Source organism: Dysidea avara, chromosome 10 (assembly GCF_963678975.1).
Source record: "Dysidea avara chromosome 10, odDysAvar1.4, whole genome shotgun sequence".
Lineage (NCBI taxonomy): Eukaryota > Metazoa > Porifera > Demospongiae > Dictyoceratida > Dysideidae > Dysidea > Dysidea avara.
Genome location: NC_089281.1, coordinates 11,227,402 through 11,245,163, shown reverse-complemented (window position 1 = coordinate 11,245,163; position 17,762 = coordinate 11,227,402). Strand labels below are relative to the sequence as shown.

Here is a 17,762-nt window from a genome sequence, read left to right as displayed (position 1 = left end):
CGTATGTGGCCTCATGGTCACCACACATGAGCACATCAACTGTGAAAACATATTTACATACAGTTAAACTCCTTTACACACACACAAATCTAGTTCCACCAAATGGTTGCAGTATTTAATTTATGTACACAAATTTAATAAGGGAAATATACAAAAATATAAACATGCTTCAAAAAAGTTCTCAGTTTACAAGTAGCTATGTACAATAGTACATCATCCTATATGTGTGTATATACTGTATATCTCTGTGCAAAGCAAGGAAGTTATATTATTAAACTTTTGAAGCAAGCAATTGCAACTGACACATACAGTACCAAAAGGCTGGATGACAGTAGACCAGCTGAAGAACCAGTTGAAGAACACCTGTTGTTCAAAGTTTCAAGATGATTGGCAGGGTAGTCACTGTATGGTGTCCACTCATTGTAGTAAGAACAAGCTCCTCCAATACCAACAACATAAGCTGTGCCTACACTTAATATATGTCTCGGGTTTCCACATGTAGTCAGTAAATCAGGACCAAGTTGTTCGATGATCTGACCCATCTATAACAATGAAAACTCCATCTAATTTAACAACCGTATAACGCAAAGAAGTACAGAAAAACAAATTTCTAGTATATAAACTATAGACACTGGTTAACTTCCTTACAGGCTTGAATACATTTTTACAATAGTTGATATGCATATCCAGCTACATTGATTTAACATCTTTAAATTTTTAAGTATTGTAATTTGATATCTTGTTTAAATTTTAAAGTTCTACGAATAGTTGTAGTAGCATTATTTTGAACCTCATCATACAATGTGTAAGGAATATTAAAAAATCAGTACAAATTTAACACAAAAAGCAGTTTGCTTAGTAGGCGTGACAACTAAACATATTTTATTAACAAAACTCAATCACGTGATTGTCACACACTGTTAGTTTTTACACTATATATATATATTCATGGTTTTAATCTCAAACCACCAAAAGGCACTCCTATGATGGTTAATCTAAATACAGAACAATTTTCAATTAATTCTTCATAGCAGTTTACCCTGTAGGTGCAACAGAAGTTTGATTTTAATAATTGGTAATAACTCTTGATCAGATTTCCACCAAAATTGGTACTGAGATGTGCCCCTTTAAGTGTGTTAAATTTTAGCTTGATTGAAGTATGCATTTGTGTTTTATAGTGGATTTTACAAAGTGTGCATAATACGTAGAAGAAAAGAAAAAAACAAAACTTTGGCCACTTGTATTTCAGGGCAATGTCACAAATTTGGTTATGACACCCCTTTCCTCTCAGCAAATTTGGTTAAGGGATCATGGAGCTACATATGTCTGAAAATCGCATTTTCTTCCTGTCAATATTCTCACGGTGTGGTGTGCCAACTTATTGGGCTGCATGACACACTACCATATGTCTTGATAACCATCTTAACTCAAACCTTCTAAATTACAAGGAGAAACCTGGAGTAAACTGCAGTCAAAATTCTCTAATAGAACAGTTACCAATAAGTTTTTAAAAGTACATGGAAAAATGTTGAAAAAGTTGTCCAGGATTTGCCCTCTTCACTGAACCCTTCACTACTGAACCACTATTGTCAGCCATTCAGTTCACTTAATTTCTACTTTAAAGTTCTAGTTTAAATCTACAAGATTACAATTGTATAGATCTATTGCCAATGAAAAATCTATGTGTGCTGTACTTTAAGTCCTTAATAAAGTGCACTTTATTAGAGTATTACAAAGTACAAACAGTCAAAGAAATAACTTCCATAATCATCACTGCATCTACAAACAAGACGAAATGTGGTTAAATCCAGCTTGATATCATTGCAGCGTTTCTTTGCAGCCACCTTTGATATCACATCTAGCCTATTTTTAAAGGCCACACCTTTTTCACAACTGGGCTGTTTTGGACTAGATTAAATCTACTCAACAGTAGCAGATTATAATTATATAGAAATCTACTACCAATGAAAAATCAAAATTCTATGTGTGCCATATTAGAAGTCCTCAATAAAATGTGCACTCTATTAGAGTATTACAAAATAAAACAAATAGTTCAAGAAAGCCGGCGCACCACACCGTGAGTATATTGACAGGAAGAAAGAAAACAGCTTTTTCACACGTACATAGCTCCATGGCCCCTCCTCCAAAGTACACCATTTTGCATTATAACTGTCAGGTAGGGTACGCCACATAGCAAATTTGATTAAATTCGCAACAGTCATTTGAGAGATATGGGTGTTCTAAGTGTCGTTTTAATTTATTCATTTTTTTCTTATGCCATACAGGGGCTTTGATTTCTTTTCGCACGCTTTGCAAAAATTGCTATAAAATACAAACATGTGCCTCAATTGCCTCGATTTTTGGCACAAATGAAGAGCATGTAATGGTGGATTCACCTACCAAGTTTGCTGTGAATATGATGAATATCCAAGGAGTTATGAGCAATTATTCACGTAAAAAAGATCAAACTTCTGTCACAGCTACAGGATAAACTGAGTATAGGAATAACTTGAAACTTGGTGTGTAGATAGGCTGATCACTGTAGCAGTGCCTTTTGATAGTTTGAATAGCAGTAGAGTTACAGCGACAAAGGTTATAAAGCAAAAACCAAACAAATGTAAAATCATGGGATCGAGGTACTCTATAGAGCAGTCACCACAGGTGAAAAAGGTGTACAAAAAATGTCGAAAAAAACCCTTACCAGAGTTCAAACCAGGGACCTCTATATGTAACACCTGCATCCTTAACCACTGCTACCTTGGCTGATCACCTCACTTAATTTCTGCTTTATTCACTGTAAAGCACTAATAATAATAATAATAATAATAAATGAAATTTCTAGTTGAAATCTGCTTATAATCAAATGTTTGTAATTTCATAGATCTACCAATATAAGTACTAGATTGTTCTAGAACATTCTATGTATGTTCTATTAGAAGTCAAAAAATGTGCACTCTATTAGAGTATTACAATAATATTATCTTAAATCATGCAATGAAATACATTTATAATCTGCATAGAAAAGAAGAAATACAAACCTCAAAGTCAGCCATAGGCTGGTTTTGGGGCCTTATAAAGCACAAAAAGAAGTGAAATCCACACAAAAACAGCCAAGTTGTGAAGAAATGGTGCGGCCTTATAAAGCCTGGGTGAAAAAAGTTGTGAAATCAAAGGTGGCGGTCAAGAAATGGCTGCAATGATGTTAATACTAAAAAATTTAATAATGGCTGTGTAAATTTTTGGCATTAACATCATTGCAGCTATTTCTTGGCCGCCACCTTTGATTTCACATTTTTCACCCAGGTTTTTTAAGGCCACACCATTTTTTCACAGCTTGGCTGTTTTGTGTGGATAAGAAAATATGCAAGACAATACAATTCTTCCATAATCATCATTGCATCTACAAATAAGAAGAAATATGAATAAAAACAAGCCCTAAAGCCAGCTTTGGGTATATACAGTTAAATACAAAAAGAAGTAAAATTCATGCAAAACTGTAAAAGGGATGTAGCTTTAAATGCCAAAGTGAAAAATTGGTAGCCAAGAAATGGCATAGATTGTTGAATTTCACTTTTGTTTCATTTCTATTGCATGAGGAAAGAGCACTTCAAGATGTATATTATTATACTGCAAGTCTGCAGTTTTTTAAGTTATGCATGGGGATAGCTAGACCTGTATTCGTACCACTTGGGTGTACAAAACGAATTTTTAATACATGTACAGTTAAAATAAATAGTATTTTGATTCATTCATTTTTGTCATGTCTGTGTAGTCCCACTAGCTAGCAGAGAGGATACTATAAATGTGTCTGATACACTGTCATATCTTACATGCAGACGCAGCAGAGAAGAGGGGGCAAGGGGGGCTGTAGCCCCTGTCAAAAATATTATGGATGGGGCTTAGCCCCCCCCAAAATTATCCAATTGTGCTGTCAAATTGTAGTACACCAAACAGCTACCTATACAAATGCTTAGTTACCTGTAATTCCACTGAATCAATTGAATCAAGATCAATATACCCTAATAGAGCAGTCACTTAAATACAACAGTCACCAAATATAATGGTGACTGCTAAAATTACTCACAGATTTAATTTGAGAGTCTAAATATCACTGGAGGGAGGCTGGCATCCTTTATAGGTCCACTGGATACAAATATAAACGCTTCAAGATCGAGATACCCTAATAGAGCAGTCACCTTAGTACAACAGCCATACAAATATTAATAGTATTCTAATAAACTGCTAAAATCACTCCCAGATTCAATCTGAGAGGGCCTAATTTCTCTTGGGGGGAGAGGGACATGTCCCAGACCTGGCATGCTTTGCACACTAAGACATGTCACTCCCTAGATAAGCCTAGCTGCACCTCAACCCCCCCCCCCCTAAATAAAGGTAGTGCCTCCACCCCTGCTTATATGATATCTAGCAATTTGTTGTGAGTTTCAACCATTAAAACATTTAAGGTCTCTCAGCAACTGCATGGGGCTGAACAATATAAAACAATGAATTAAGTCTTGAACCATTAAAACATTCAAAGTTCTAAGTGGCTGGGGGCTGTGCCTCCAGAGCCCTCCATCTATAACTCAGTAATGCTGTTGAAAACCTTCTTTGAAAAATCCCGGATATGTCCCTGATTATGCTATTATTTAAACTAGACAATTTGTTTTATGTTGTGCATAATTAAAATTCAGTACATACAACAGTTTATTGTAATTCCATTGTAATTCATTAATTATCCTGTAATTTACTTTTTTCGTTGGGAGGGAACTGTAACTAGAACCACATTAAAGTTCAAGTTGCAAAAATCTACAGTGTAAAATGAAATTTTTTTCAACCAAGCTTTAATTGAGTTTGTAATTCACCTTTGTACACATACAATAACATACTCCCTTTCTACTCAAAAACGGAGCAGCTTTCCTAGGCTGCACAGGTGTTGCAATGGTAACATGAAATTTGTAGGATACCATAAATTCTTCAGAAACTAGTGGTAAACTGGTTTCTGAAGTTTCACCTGTATTTCAAATTGGCACAAGTATATATGCCTCAGTGCAAGTGCAGGTTTGGACAGATGTACTATAGACACAAGCATGTACACACACACACATACACACACAGACTTGTAACATCATAGGAATGTGTTTAGCCACATCCTGTTTACCCCATATAAGGTTATTTGTTTCTATAAGCTGTGGTTTTTTGAATGCTATTAAAAGTGCTCTTCATTGCTGTTCTGTGTGTTGTACAGACATATTAAAGTCTAGCCCTGACCTACAGGCTGCTCGACGGAGTAGTAGCCTGGTCCCCTTTGGGGTTGACCAAGTCAGTCCTCCCAGGGTTTAGACTCTAAACTCTTTACAAATAATGTAGGAATCCACAGACTAAAATTAGCAAAACAAGAAACATGATGATATAACAGAGCTACGTGGAAAATCCTGTATAACATAGTTCACTTTATTTGTTATAAAATTATTCTTGTATGCAAAAATTAAATGAAATTTCTTGCACAAAAATTTAGTGAAAGATCGAGATACCCTAATAGAGCAGCCATTCATGTGTAAATCATATGAAAATATCATGAAGGAAAAGCAAGGGGTGATATTTCTGTGGGCAGGAAATCCCAAACCTCTACTTTCCTACTATATAGTCATATGATGTACTTAGTGTTCACACCTGATAACTTCCTTTGAATACTTGTAAAATTTCCACAGTGTACTGGCAAATGTTACCAAAATCAACATTAGCCTCAACTTCATTATGGGGACACACAAATTCTGGATTACATGATCTTCTATCTTCACTAAGCACTCTTTCTACTGTAATGGGCATTTCTCTACCACACTGGCTGGGATCAACACACTTCCTCTTCTCCACATCAATTACAGTTCCTGATGGACACTCACAACCTTGCCAACAATCAGTAGTACATATTATTGTATCATTGAAGTTATCACACGTCTGAGGACAAGATGATCCACAAGTTGTGTATTCTTGACCATCAATAGGACAAGCTGAAAGTGAATGTGTCAAATTTCAATATACATATGATCCTAGGGATCAGGTTTTCTATAGAATTTCAATCAAACTGTAGTATAGGTTAAAAAAGCATGATTGAAAGCATAATAAGTTCACAGTACAACTACATAACAAAGCAACTACTATACAGTATGTATTTGTGATAGTATATATAATCAGCTCCTTGGGGATGAGTATAAACACATTTGTGAGTATAGCTCCGTGAGGCTTTACACTTCAAATTTTATATTACAAAACATTCATGTGGCCAGTGTTACAACAATAGTTACTGGTAAACAAAGTCACTTACCAGTACACTGTTCCTGTTGTACACATCTTCCAGTAATATCATCCACAACTTCACTAACTCCCTCACACTCACAAGCATCTACTATGCACACTTGTGGACAAACAATGTCAGCAGGTGAGAAGCAACCTTGAGGACACGCACTAGCACATGATTTGATTATCTGACCATCAATTGGACAAGCTGGAAAAAAACAACAGAATATTATTCATCAAGCAAGGAAAATCTTTGTATATATTTCATACTAACTGATAGTACATGTAACAGTTATGTGTACGTTGGTTCACATCAACAGTTTGGTAGAGTTAGTTCAGGTCCTACATACACAGGAAGTTTATGTAACCCTGAATGATGTATTGTAGCAGTGTCAGCATTTATTCATTAGTCTTATATTCATTTCTATGCACACAATCAGAACCAAATTCATCAAAATATGTACATGATTCTACACTGTTACTATGTAGGGAGGATACCTATCAAAAATCATAAATAGCTATATATATGTACCCATATAGTAAACAAAACTAAAGTAGCAGCAAGCCTCAGCAGCTGAATAACTACACTGTCCTTGAAGCCTGCCCATTACTAATACTGAAGAACAGGTATGAAACTAAACAATCCAACAGTCTTGATCTTGTAGCAGTACCACAAAGAGTGCTTTTTAAAATCAAGACTAGTGCAAGGCTTAATTGATACTGACTCACGCATGCTTCAAGATTGTATTCAGTTCAGACGATTGTTTAAGGCTACTGATATTGTTTTGGGATAGCACAGCAATTTGTCCTCGACGGTTGGCAAAGACCTTCAAAAATATTAATACTTACATACTAGTCTTAAAGCAAGAAGAGACATGCACTTTTTTTTTTTTAATTCCTTTGCTATAAATAATTTTCAACCTTGGAAATGTATGCTATGAACATATAGCATTAATGAAATCTAAGGATACAGTACGGGAACAAATGCAGTCAGGTATGAAAAAAGTTGCCTACAACTGTTAAACCAAGTCACATGTAATATTCGCATAACATACTTCTATTAGGACATAGTGATGGCATGACACATCTCCTCTGATCTTCATCAATCACCATACCCTGTGGACAGCCACATCCCCTTACACACACCTCTGGACATGGAGAGTTTTGGCCAAAATTGGAACAAGTTGTGTGACACAATGGAGCACAATCCATGAACACCTGTCCCTCATATGGACACTCTAAAAACAAAATGTATTAAAGTTTAAGATATTCAAGGTGGTGTCATGCAGGCACACATTGTAGGTATAGATTTGAGACCACCTTGATCGGTTGTACCTGTGACTTGGACTTTTCCCAGTGTTTGACCAGTTTATTTTATAGTGGGTTTCAGATTATTAGCCTTAGAATTTCCGCCCCAAGGACATTCCTTCAACTACGGTGGCCTTCAACACTGACAATGACCACAGCCGCTGTTCAGTTGTGGTCACACATCAACCTACAGCAAGTACCTGTGTGCCACCCTCTTGTATTTGAGGTCTTACCATTAGGTTGTAAGGAGCTCATGATGCTGTCACAGGATAATACTCCGTACAAGTTACTGGTAACATCACAGCTCCCTCTAATCACAACTTCGCTAGTAAACTGGCCTGAAGTGAGAGCCCCGGTTACACAAGAGATGTCCGTGACATTTTGAAAGAAATCTGCGTCACCAATTGATGGAACGCAGTTACAGGATGCGTTGAGAACTCGTGCCACAAACACGTTAGAAGAAAAGTCGTAATCCTGACACAGCGACTCTAAACTAGATTGAGTAAAAGATTCTTCTACACACGAACATCCCGACACTATCACAGGTAGACAAAAAGTGACCAAGAAACTCCAACACACAGCTCTGAGACGTTTCATTTTCTTCGCGGACGGAATTGTGTTGTCTCACGTGCTACAATCATTGCTGCTTGCAGCCCATCCCACTGAATGCCGGCCAATTAGCGCGAGCCCACTCATGAAGATTAATTAGTATTGCGGCGCCCGACCCCAAAACCAAATAGAGCACAGCTTGCATGGGTCAAGGCATATGGTCAAGGTATTGTCGGCCACTATGATTTTTTTGACGAAATATACAAGCTATCCCCTCACCATGCAGCTGGGAAATCAGAGTGAAAGTGGTAAGGTTTAGTTCTAATGCTGTTTATCTAAGATAGTTAGCTAGCACCTTGCACGCTGTATTACTATGGCCCCAAATTACCATCTCAAAATGTGAAATTCTCAAAATGTGAAATTCTCAAAATATTCCTTGGGGAACATATATCCGTCGCAGCTTCAGCAGGCATCAAATAGTGACAGCCAAGAGAACTTTGTATATTTCTTTAGTGAGATCGCAAGTTACATACTGTTCAGTGATTTGGAGGCCTAACTTTATCAAGGACATCACACTTATTGAACAGATCCAGAGGAGAGCAACAAAGTTTATTTTAAATGACTACAGTTCTGATTACTTTGATAGACTCAAACAACTTAACCTACTACCTTTAATGTCAGCTCGGTCGTTATATATTAAGGCTAAGCACCAGTTGTCAGATTCCATCAAAGCTCAATGCAAAGATCATTTACAGTCACTAACTGTTCAGTCAAAGTTTGAGAGTTCCGCTGAACTAGAGAGCTCCTGTAAAACTTGGAACAGGCTACTGAAGGGATTCCACCCCGGTCAATTGTCATTCCTCCTTCGTGCAGCATCTGACACTCTACCCACCGCTGTGAATTTACAGAGATGGTCCATCCTATGTGAAGCGAAGTGTTTGCTTTGCGATTCACGGCGCCCAACAACTGCTCATGTTTTAAGTAGCTGCCCTGCAACATTAAATCAACAGCGGTATACCTACCGTCATGATCAGGTTCTTCGTGTTTTGGCCACTAAACTTTCTGAAGCATTTGCTGACATCCCATTTGTTAAAGTGTTTGCTGATATACCTAATTTCCATGCTGATAATTCTCCACAGTCTACAATTCCGATGAGTCTCCTTATTACATCCTACCGTCCAGACATTGTAATATATAATTCCCAGAGTTCTTCCATCACTCTGTTGGAACTAACATGCCCTCTGGACTCCATCCATCACATCCAGTCTGCTCGCAATAGGAAGCAGAGCAAAACTGAGTATCTGCAGCTGTTGGCTGAATTTGATCGCCTAAATATTGCTAACTATTATGACACCATTGAAATCACGGTACTTGGTCATTTTCAAGTGTCTTCCATCAAGAATTTATCTAGTTTGTTAAACTTTGTTCAAGCTGATATAAGGATTTCGAAGCACATTATTAAGGAATGGTTAGATGCTGCTGCCTCTGCCAGTATCTCTGCCTCTCAGAGAATTTTTCTAGCACGAAACTGTACAGAGTGGTGCACAAATTAGACAGTTTTATTTTTTGTAATTACAGTAATTAGTCTTTTTTGTTGTTGTTGTTTTTGCCTTGCCATGCCCACAGTGTAGTCCTCTACTTTTTGTGTTCGCATGCTGTCCGAGGTTTCACATGCCTATTTGTTTTGTTGTACATCTTTTCATCACAATTGTTAATGATGGTTATCTCTCTTTGAGCTTAACGAACTAGTGTTTACGCTAAAATCACTCAAATATACTTTAGCTGATGGAAATACCAGGTCCTCCTCAAGTGGTAAAATGATCCATGTTAGAAACAATAATAATGCAGATAGACATTTTTTCTTCAATAGAATCCCTCGATTGAGGAATGCCCTACTCCCTATTGACTTATTTTGTCTATTAAAACAAACAAGACAAGGATATGTAAGTTTCTATGGTCATCAAACTTTAGACATGACAACCCTTGTACATTTCATTTTTTATGCCCATGTAGTAGATGTTCCAACACACCCCGTCCCCCTTTAATGTAACTCTTTAAGTATAAGTAATGTAATTTTCATAAGTAATGTAATACGGTAAGTATAAAGTTTTGATTTTTAATGGCCGGTAGCCTTGAGCTAGCGGACCATCAGTACTGTACCCTAAAGATTTTATTAATTGCACATCTCTTATTCTATACTTGTATGCAGTACTATAAAGTTATAATCAATCAATCAATCAATCTATATGTGACTGTGCCTGCGAAAATAGGGCATGTGGGCACATGATTTTTGCCTACTTTTTCAAACTTACATCACTCATAACGTTTTACACCATTATTCTATGGCAATGCACTTTTCAGCTCATAGGAAGCATTTAATTGGCTTTCTATGGCAAGTTACAGAAGGAAAATATTCTGTTCCAGTACTGAGATATTACCTGTAGTGTAATGGGTGTAGTTTGTACCCACATGCTCTGTTTTCGCAAGCCCGGTCACATATGCATGTGGCCCCCTGACCCCCTACGCTGGCTGCCTGAACACTGGCCAAAATGCAGCATCATAATACTGTTTACCAGTAACTCTTTCATTAATAAAAGAGAGAAACTGTAATGTTCCCAAAGAGAAGTATGGGTAATTATTTTAGAGGCACTTAATACAGTGGGAGTGTACAATATGTCCTTATTCAGCCAAGCTGTGAAAAGGGTGCAGCCTTCAAATGCCTGGGTGAAAAAGTGAGAAAATATGTAGCCATCATTAACATTTATTAGCATTGGCCATTTCTATCACCCAGGCTTTTGAAGGCTGTAGTTATATACCCTATTTTCACAGCTTGGCTGTTTTTGTGTGGATTTCATTTCTTTTTTTCTATGTGGCCCCAAAACCAGCTACAGGCTGGCTTTGGGGTTAGTTTTTACACATTTCTTCTTATCTACAGAGCCACGCTGATGATTAGCTATTGAAGACAGAAGTTATAATTACATTAATATAATACAGTGCACGTTTTTTTAGGAATTCTAGTAGAACACACTTAGAAATTCCATTGGGAGATCTCAGGACACATGATAGTGGGTCATACAGCCAAGGAAAGCCAAAATGCATCCAAGCATGCGACAGACAGAAAACACAGTTTTCACATATTTGTACCTCAGTAATGGCTTGACAGAAATAGCCCATTTTTGTCTGCAAAATATCACTCAAGGTGGGACATCGTCATATCAAATTTGAGCTTAATTGGTCCAACCATCTTGAGATTTTTCAAAGTTCATTTTTATTGTATTCTAAACATGTACTGTACTTTTAGGGGCACTTTTGGATATTGAAGAATCTAATTTGTCAAATTTGTCGATTTTTTTCTTTTTTCAAAACTTTCTGTTATACAGCATTGGATTTTTTTTCAAAACATTTTAAAGAGCATATTATAGCACATTTATCTTCCAATTTGTGTGCAGATTAATAGAAGTGTTCAAAGTTATAAGTGATTTACAAAAATCATAAGTGTATTATTTGTCACATGCACTTGCAGGGTTAACTACTGACAGAAAACAACTTTATAAAACACTGATATGCAGATAGGCTGACCAGACCTTCTGTGAATTGAAGAGTAGCTATTAGCTGGGAGATATAAGCAAAAAGCAAACATGTGAAACATGTGTGATTGAGATACTCTAATAAAACAGTCATCGAGAAGTATGTGCACAAAAAATGTCAAATTTTTTTTGGAATTTGAACCGAGGGCCTTCATGTTTATATATGCCTACCACTCTGACTCTGCTGTCAGTTTCTCATCTCACTATAAATAAAAGTTATAATGTGAAAACCAACCATACATGTATGTAACAAGCACAATTTGAGATCCTTTACATGCAACATTCAATAACTAAAATGAAGTTCCTAAAAGTATCATTTAAAATCTAGAAAAATAAACAGATAGACAAAAGCCAGCATATACAAATACAAGAAGAAATGGTATCTAATCCAAAACAAGCTATGAAAAAGGTGTGGTCTTCCTAAATAGGCTAGCATAAAAAAGATGTGATATCATAGGTAATCACTGCAACCATTTCTTGGCTTTAGTAGAGCCGCATAGCACCAAAAACTGGGCATTTTGTGCACTTTGTGATACAATTATGAAACTCTCCACACAAATTGTGCTCCTCGCAATGTGTTTTTTAATATAGAGCCATCACAGATTTTACCTTTGGTGACCTTTAGAGCCATGTTTTCACTGAAAATCAATCGTTTTTGTCTTTATCTCCCTGAGGCATTACTTTAAATTGTTAAAACCTGGTATCAAATTAAAGGTCTTGAACTAAGAACTATATTGACTTTTGTTTGAAGTTTGTATCTCATTCCACTACAAAGTTATGATCATTTTTGTAAGTCATGAAATTCTTTGCCCTTGGGGTATAAATTACTAATGGGCAAGTAATTCATAGAATTTCATAGTTAGTATAAGTGATCATAACTTTGGAATGCAATCACATATTTACTTCAAATAAAAACCAAGTAGTTCATTTTAGCAGTACCTTTAATTTGAAATTGTGCAAAATGATGCTTCAGGGAGATAATGACTAAAACAATGAATTTTCAATACAAACATGGCTGTAAAGGTCACCAAAGGTCAAATATGCGATGGCTCTATATCCAAAAAGTTATGTCATAAGGAGTACAACTTCTATGGAAAGTTTCACAATTGTATCAAAAATTGCACAACTATATATTGCACTATGCCGCTCTACTAATTGCAATCATTTCTTGGCTGCCACCATCTTTTTCACACTAGCCTATTTTTGGAAGGCTGCACCCCTTTTCACAGCTTGGCTGTTTTGGATTATAAATTTTCATTTATAGTAGAAAGTTAGTGAGGTGAACAACTGCAACAGCAGTGGCTCAGTGATTAAGCTGGATTTGGATGTTCAATATGGTGATCTCAGGTTTGATAACTCCAGTAAATTGTTTTTTTTTTAAAGACATTTTTCATGCACTTTTAAATCTTGCAGTGACTGTTCTATTAGAGTATCTTGACCCCACAAATTACAACTGTTCGGGTTCTGTAACTGTTACTTATTTGTTTTCTAACCATCAAAAGGCACTGCTACAATGGCTAGCCTATGTACACACTAAGATTCAAGTTTTACCCCATAAGTGGTTTACCCTGTAGCCATGACAGATGTTCAATCTTTTTTTGTTTAAAGCATCGTGGATAACTATCAAATTCACTTCAAACTTAGTACATGAATTCACCTTTATACATTCTTTATCTGTACCAAATTTTGAGGTAACCGAAGTACGCATTTGTGTTTTAGAACAATTTTTGAAAAGTACATGAAAAATAATCTAAGCCATTTAAGAAGAAAAATAAACAAAGCAAAGAAAAAAAATCAAAACTTTGTAAATGTTCTCTTAAAGTGGTCTATACATTTTTATATAAATGTTTTTACAGGTTTTCGTGCAGTGGTTAGATTACCCAACTGAGAGTGGTTTTCAGTGCCCTATAGTCCCTCTCTTTTTCCCATCTGTCAGCCTGTCAACCAATGACTCTAGCTAGGTGGAAGCAGTAGCTACATGGCATAGCTATAATGCAGCAAGTCTATCATGTTGTGAATCTCTAATAGGAGAAATGTACATATTGTGCTACTATAATATATATATGGTCTCAGCCTTAAGATAAGGTCAAAGAAAATCTTTTGATACTGAGATTGAGCCCCCAACTACTTAGTTTGTAGGGTGTTTGTTTATCTATACACTGTATCTCTTTTTTACAAAGTCCACTTCTACTGACCTATCATACAGTTATATGATAGTACTGTATATTGGGAATTTGCACATTCTCACAAAAAAAATATATTGACCAGAAACAGGTCTCATGCTACCTTCATGACACCTTGGCAGTATTGGTCAATCCCAAAGTGCATTCAGTGCAACTCAAAATGCTTCCAATCAGTTGCTAGCTAAATGTTTTGTTTTTTTTAAAATTTATTTTCTGCTAATTGACTTAAGTTACTTACTAATACCTTCAGACAAGTGTAACTTGATAACAGCTAAGGCTACGGGCTTGATTATTTTCACTGCTAGATGTTGGTTCAGCTCCTTTTGCATACCACAGTAGATTACATACAATGCATGCATTGTGGATCTACTTTTGTCCTCCTTTGTGTCCCTTTTCTTTTTGCTGACAATGCCAAGGTGTCGATTTGATGTAGCACACTTTGGTTTGTTTCTGCTTACTATTATGTTTATAACAGTAATTGTCCATGTTTTCCATGGTGACTGGATTGATTGTGAAGACACTTCCAGTATTGTTCTTTGTCTGTAATGCTGTGTAATGGGTTGAATACAATGGAAATGAAGCATAATGGCCACTACACTATTCAGTAATTAATAGTTGAGGCACGTGTTCAGATGCAAAATGATGCATGTCTTTCAATGCAGTATGCATGATATGTTACAAATAAAAGTGAACAAACTAGTACTAAGAAAAATTGGGAATTTTAAAATTTGTTTTAGGGATCGTAGAAATAAAAAGTAATGAAACAAGCGAGATCACCTACATCTGAAGATACACTAGTGGACTTTTAATCCCTAATTCAGTCATGATTATAAACTGAATTAGGGATTAAATGTCCACTAATATATCTGCAGGTGTATAAGTGATCTCCCTTGTTTCAGTTCCTTATCAAATTTGCCTACGTATAATTTTCCTTGCATATTAGTAGAGTTAGCTACTTGGTATGTGCGGTGTATTACAGAGCTTTCTTAATCCGTAGCCTAAGAAACACTAGCTACCAAAGCAAAGATCACAACTACAACTTTGGATATCAGTTCAGTAGCAATATTGGCTAGAAGTGACACATGACCTACAGTAAAGTAACTTTTATCCAACGTAATTGCATGCCACTGAAGTATGACAAAAGTTTATAACAGTTTTTTATTGAGCAGAGGAGTACTGAGCAAACAGCTACATGTATAGCATTGTGAATGGATAACCGATGGTAATTTCAGTATAATTGCGTACGGGCACTCCTTTTATAATATATAAGTAAACTTATATACTAGCACTTACATAGCTACATGTCAAATTTCAAGTGATGACTTTTTGGGAGTCAGAGGAATACACAATGTCACAGTGGTAGTGAAGTGACAGTGCTCAGGAAGAGATGTGCCAAATGCTCCATACATTAATTTTATCAGTAAAGACATTAAATCTTAGTTGCTTTCTTCTCCTTTGCTAATAATGATGGCCATGCAACTGAGCCATTCTGACATAGCACTGGTATATAGAGGATTATCCAGCATCACTCCAAGCTATATATAGCTGATGTGTTACAGGACCCATAAAGGGAGCTGTTTGCAATTATAAGGAACCTTTTGAACACATTGTAAATGGTGCATTTGCCAAGGTTGAACCTAATCTGCCAAACTAGTACCTAATGGGCTATATAGAGTGTCTAAATCCCTTTGGAGTGAGACAGAGTAGGCAGCTAATCATCTGCAAAAGGTTTTCAAGTAATGAGATAAAACATTTTCAACAATGTATAGACCATGTACAAAAACATCAGTGGATCCAATACAGTACCCAGAGGTACTCCAGATGTTACAGGGACATAATAATCAGATGATTCCCAAAGACCTGTTCAGTGTCTGTGAGCCACTTTTCAATCCAGTGGATGACTTGACTATAAAACTCTAGTTTTTATAGGCAACAATGTGGTACAGTATTGAATGTCTTGGAAAGTCTAATAAAGTCAATGTCAACTTGTAGATTACAGTCTTCTATAAGTGAGTGCAACAAGAGTAACCATATTGACTTATAACTAGGAGTTAGCTAGGATGAATCTCTGTTAATAGGAATTACCGCCTACAAGGAGTCATTGTAGGTATACATAAGCTTGCTGTATTGAATAGCTATATCATTCATAGTCTATAGATAACCAGTGAGTTGTGCAGCTGGACAGCAATTTAAAGAACACTGGCTCTTCAAGAAAAATCTCAACTGCTAGATATACTGACTGCACACATGTATAGTGTAAGGGCAATCTCATTATTCTAATGATTCAGTTCATGGACAAATTAGCTTCCAACTTGACATAGCTGGCTATGGCTATGTAATGCACTTGTGTCCATTCATTAAAGTCTAGTAACATAATATCAATCAAGAGGTCAACTATCCTAATAGAACAGTCACAAGTTTTTAAAAGTTACATAGTTTACCTGTACCAACACTGTAAAACTAGTTGTATGTCAGAATGTTTAAGACCTGAAGAATCCCCATACCTGAAGAACCACCAGAATGGTATCCATGTCTGCTGTATGCTTCAAACTTCACATAGCTCCACCTCTTAACTATTTGGCCTACTCATTATGTACGTCAATAGAAGCAAGCATAAGCAGTTTATATCAATCATAAAATGACAGCATATAGATTTTTTGGTGAAAATTGTTACCAGATTCAATCTCAGAATACATAAATTTCCTTGGGGAGCATGCCCTCAGAAATAAGTTTGCATGCAACAGAGAATTTGGAACCTATCACCAAAATTCCTGGCGTTGCCCTTATCAGGTGACTTTGAATCATTCAGATGCTGAGAACTTGGAAAATTGTGACTTGTGACACAAGTGGCACAGTCTTAATATATAACTACTTGTTTGTTGACAATGCATTCCAGGCAGGCAAGCAATTGTGATTTGTGACACAAACTGCACAGCCTTAATATATAGCTACTTGCTTGTTGACATTGCATTCCAGGCAGGCAGGCAGGCAGGCAGGCAGGCGGGCAGGCAGGCAGGTGGGTAGGTGGGTAGACAGGCAGGCGGGTAGGCGGGCAGGCAGGCCGGAAGCAAGATATTGCACTAAGACCATAACCACTGTATTTGGGCAGTGCCTGTCTTTTAGGAGAGAACCCTACTAAACAGTATTTAATTACTCTGTTACCCTGGGTTGGCTGTGTTGCTGTCTCTCTCTTTCTCTTTGCTACAATCTGCTGTAGCCTGCATTCATGGTGCTTGGTCATTATCTAGTCATTTTGACAGAGCTCCACCTCTGATGGATCTGGTTTGGATGGAGTCTCATTTAATGGACTAATTTAATCTTGCCACAAGGGTTGCCTTTATCTAAAGGTACAACCAGACCCATCACAGAAAGTCAAACAAAATTCTTGGGAAAGTTAATTGATGTCTCTTTAAGCTTTACAAAGAAAGCTGTGCCATCTTAATGGACTTGATTACTGTAACTGACTCACTCCCCATCTGTGATGAGTATAAACTGTGGATTTACAGAAACTATATAATTTCATTGCTTTGGTTTCGTCTACACGTTGATGCTGTCTTTAGCGGGTCCATCTCAACATTAAAATCTATTGCCACTCGGTTTCTGAAAAAAATAGCTTAATTTGCCCTAGAGTGGTAGCTACTTGTGTTTGTTGCCCAAGTATCTCTCATGTCTCCAGAGAAACAAAACTAAATTTGTTAGCTTGTGTCATGCAGTGCTTCCTCTGATTTATGGCTTCAGGAACTTAACCTCCAGCTATGTTTAGGAAATGTTGCTTTTCAAATTCAAGATAATGATTATTCCATCTTGTTGATTGCTCCGAAACAATCATCTACTCTCCCAT

General features: G+C 36.7%; 1 protein-coding gene across 1 annotated transcript; it reads right to left on the bottom strand.

Annotated features, from left to right (window-relative positions):
• Positions 1-50: 50 nt before the first annotated feature.
• On the bottom strand, positions 51-8,259 carry LOC136268397 (zonadhesin-like). The gene is made up of 5 exons (XM_066063728.1): positions 7,836-8,259; positions 7,350-7,532; positions 6,323-6,502; positions 5,671-6,008; positions 51-542 (listed from the first exon to the last, which is right to left on the bottom strand). Exons 1-5 carry the CDS (start codon positions 8,197-8,199, stop codon positions 264-266), a joined length of 1,344 nt encoding a protein of 447 aa, XP_065919800.1. The 5' UTR covers positions 8,200-8,259; the 3' UTR covers positions 51-263.
• Positions 8,260-17,762: the final 9,503 nt, after the last annotated feature.

Excerpts from the sequence above, each read along its gene's own strand:
- LOC136268397 (XM_066063728.1), bottom strand. The coding sequence starts at position 8,199 with ATGAAACGTCTCAGAGCTGTGTGTTGGAGTTTCTTGGTCACTTTTTGT. Across the intron at positions 6,009-6,322 it reads ACAACAGGAACAGTGTACTG|CTTGTCCTATTGATGGTCAA; the intron begins GTAAGTGACTTT and ends ATTCACTTTCAG. Across the intron at positions 543-5,670 it reads TATTCAAAGGAAGTTATCAG|ATGGGTCAGATCATCGAACA; the intron begins GTGTGAACACTA and ends TCATTGTTATAG.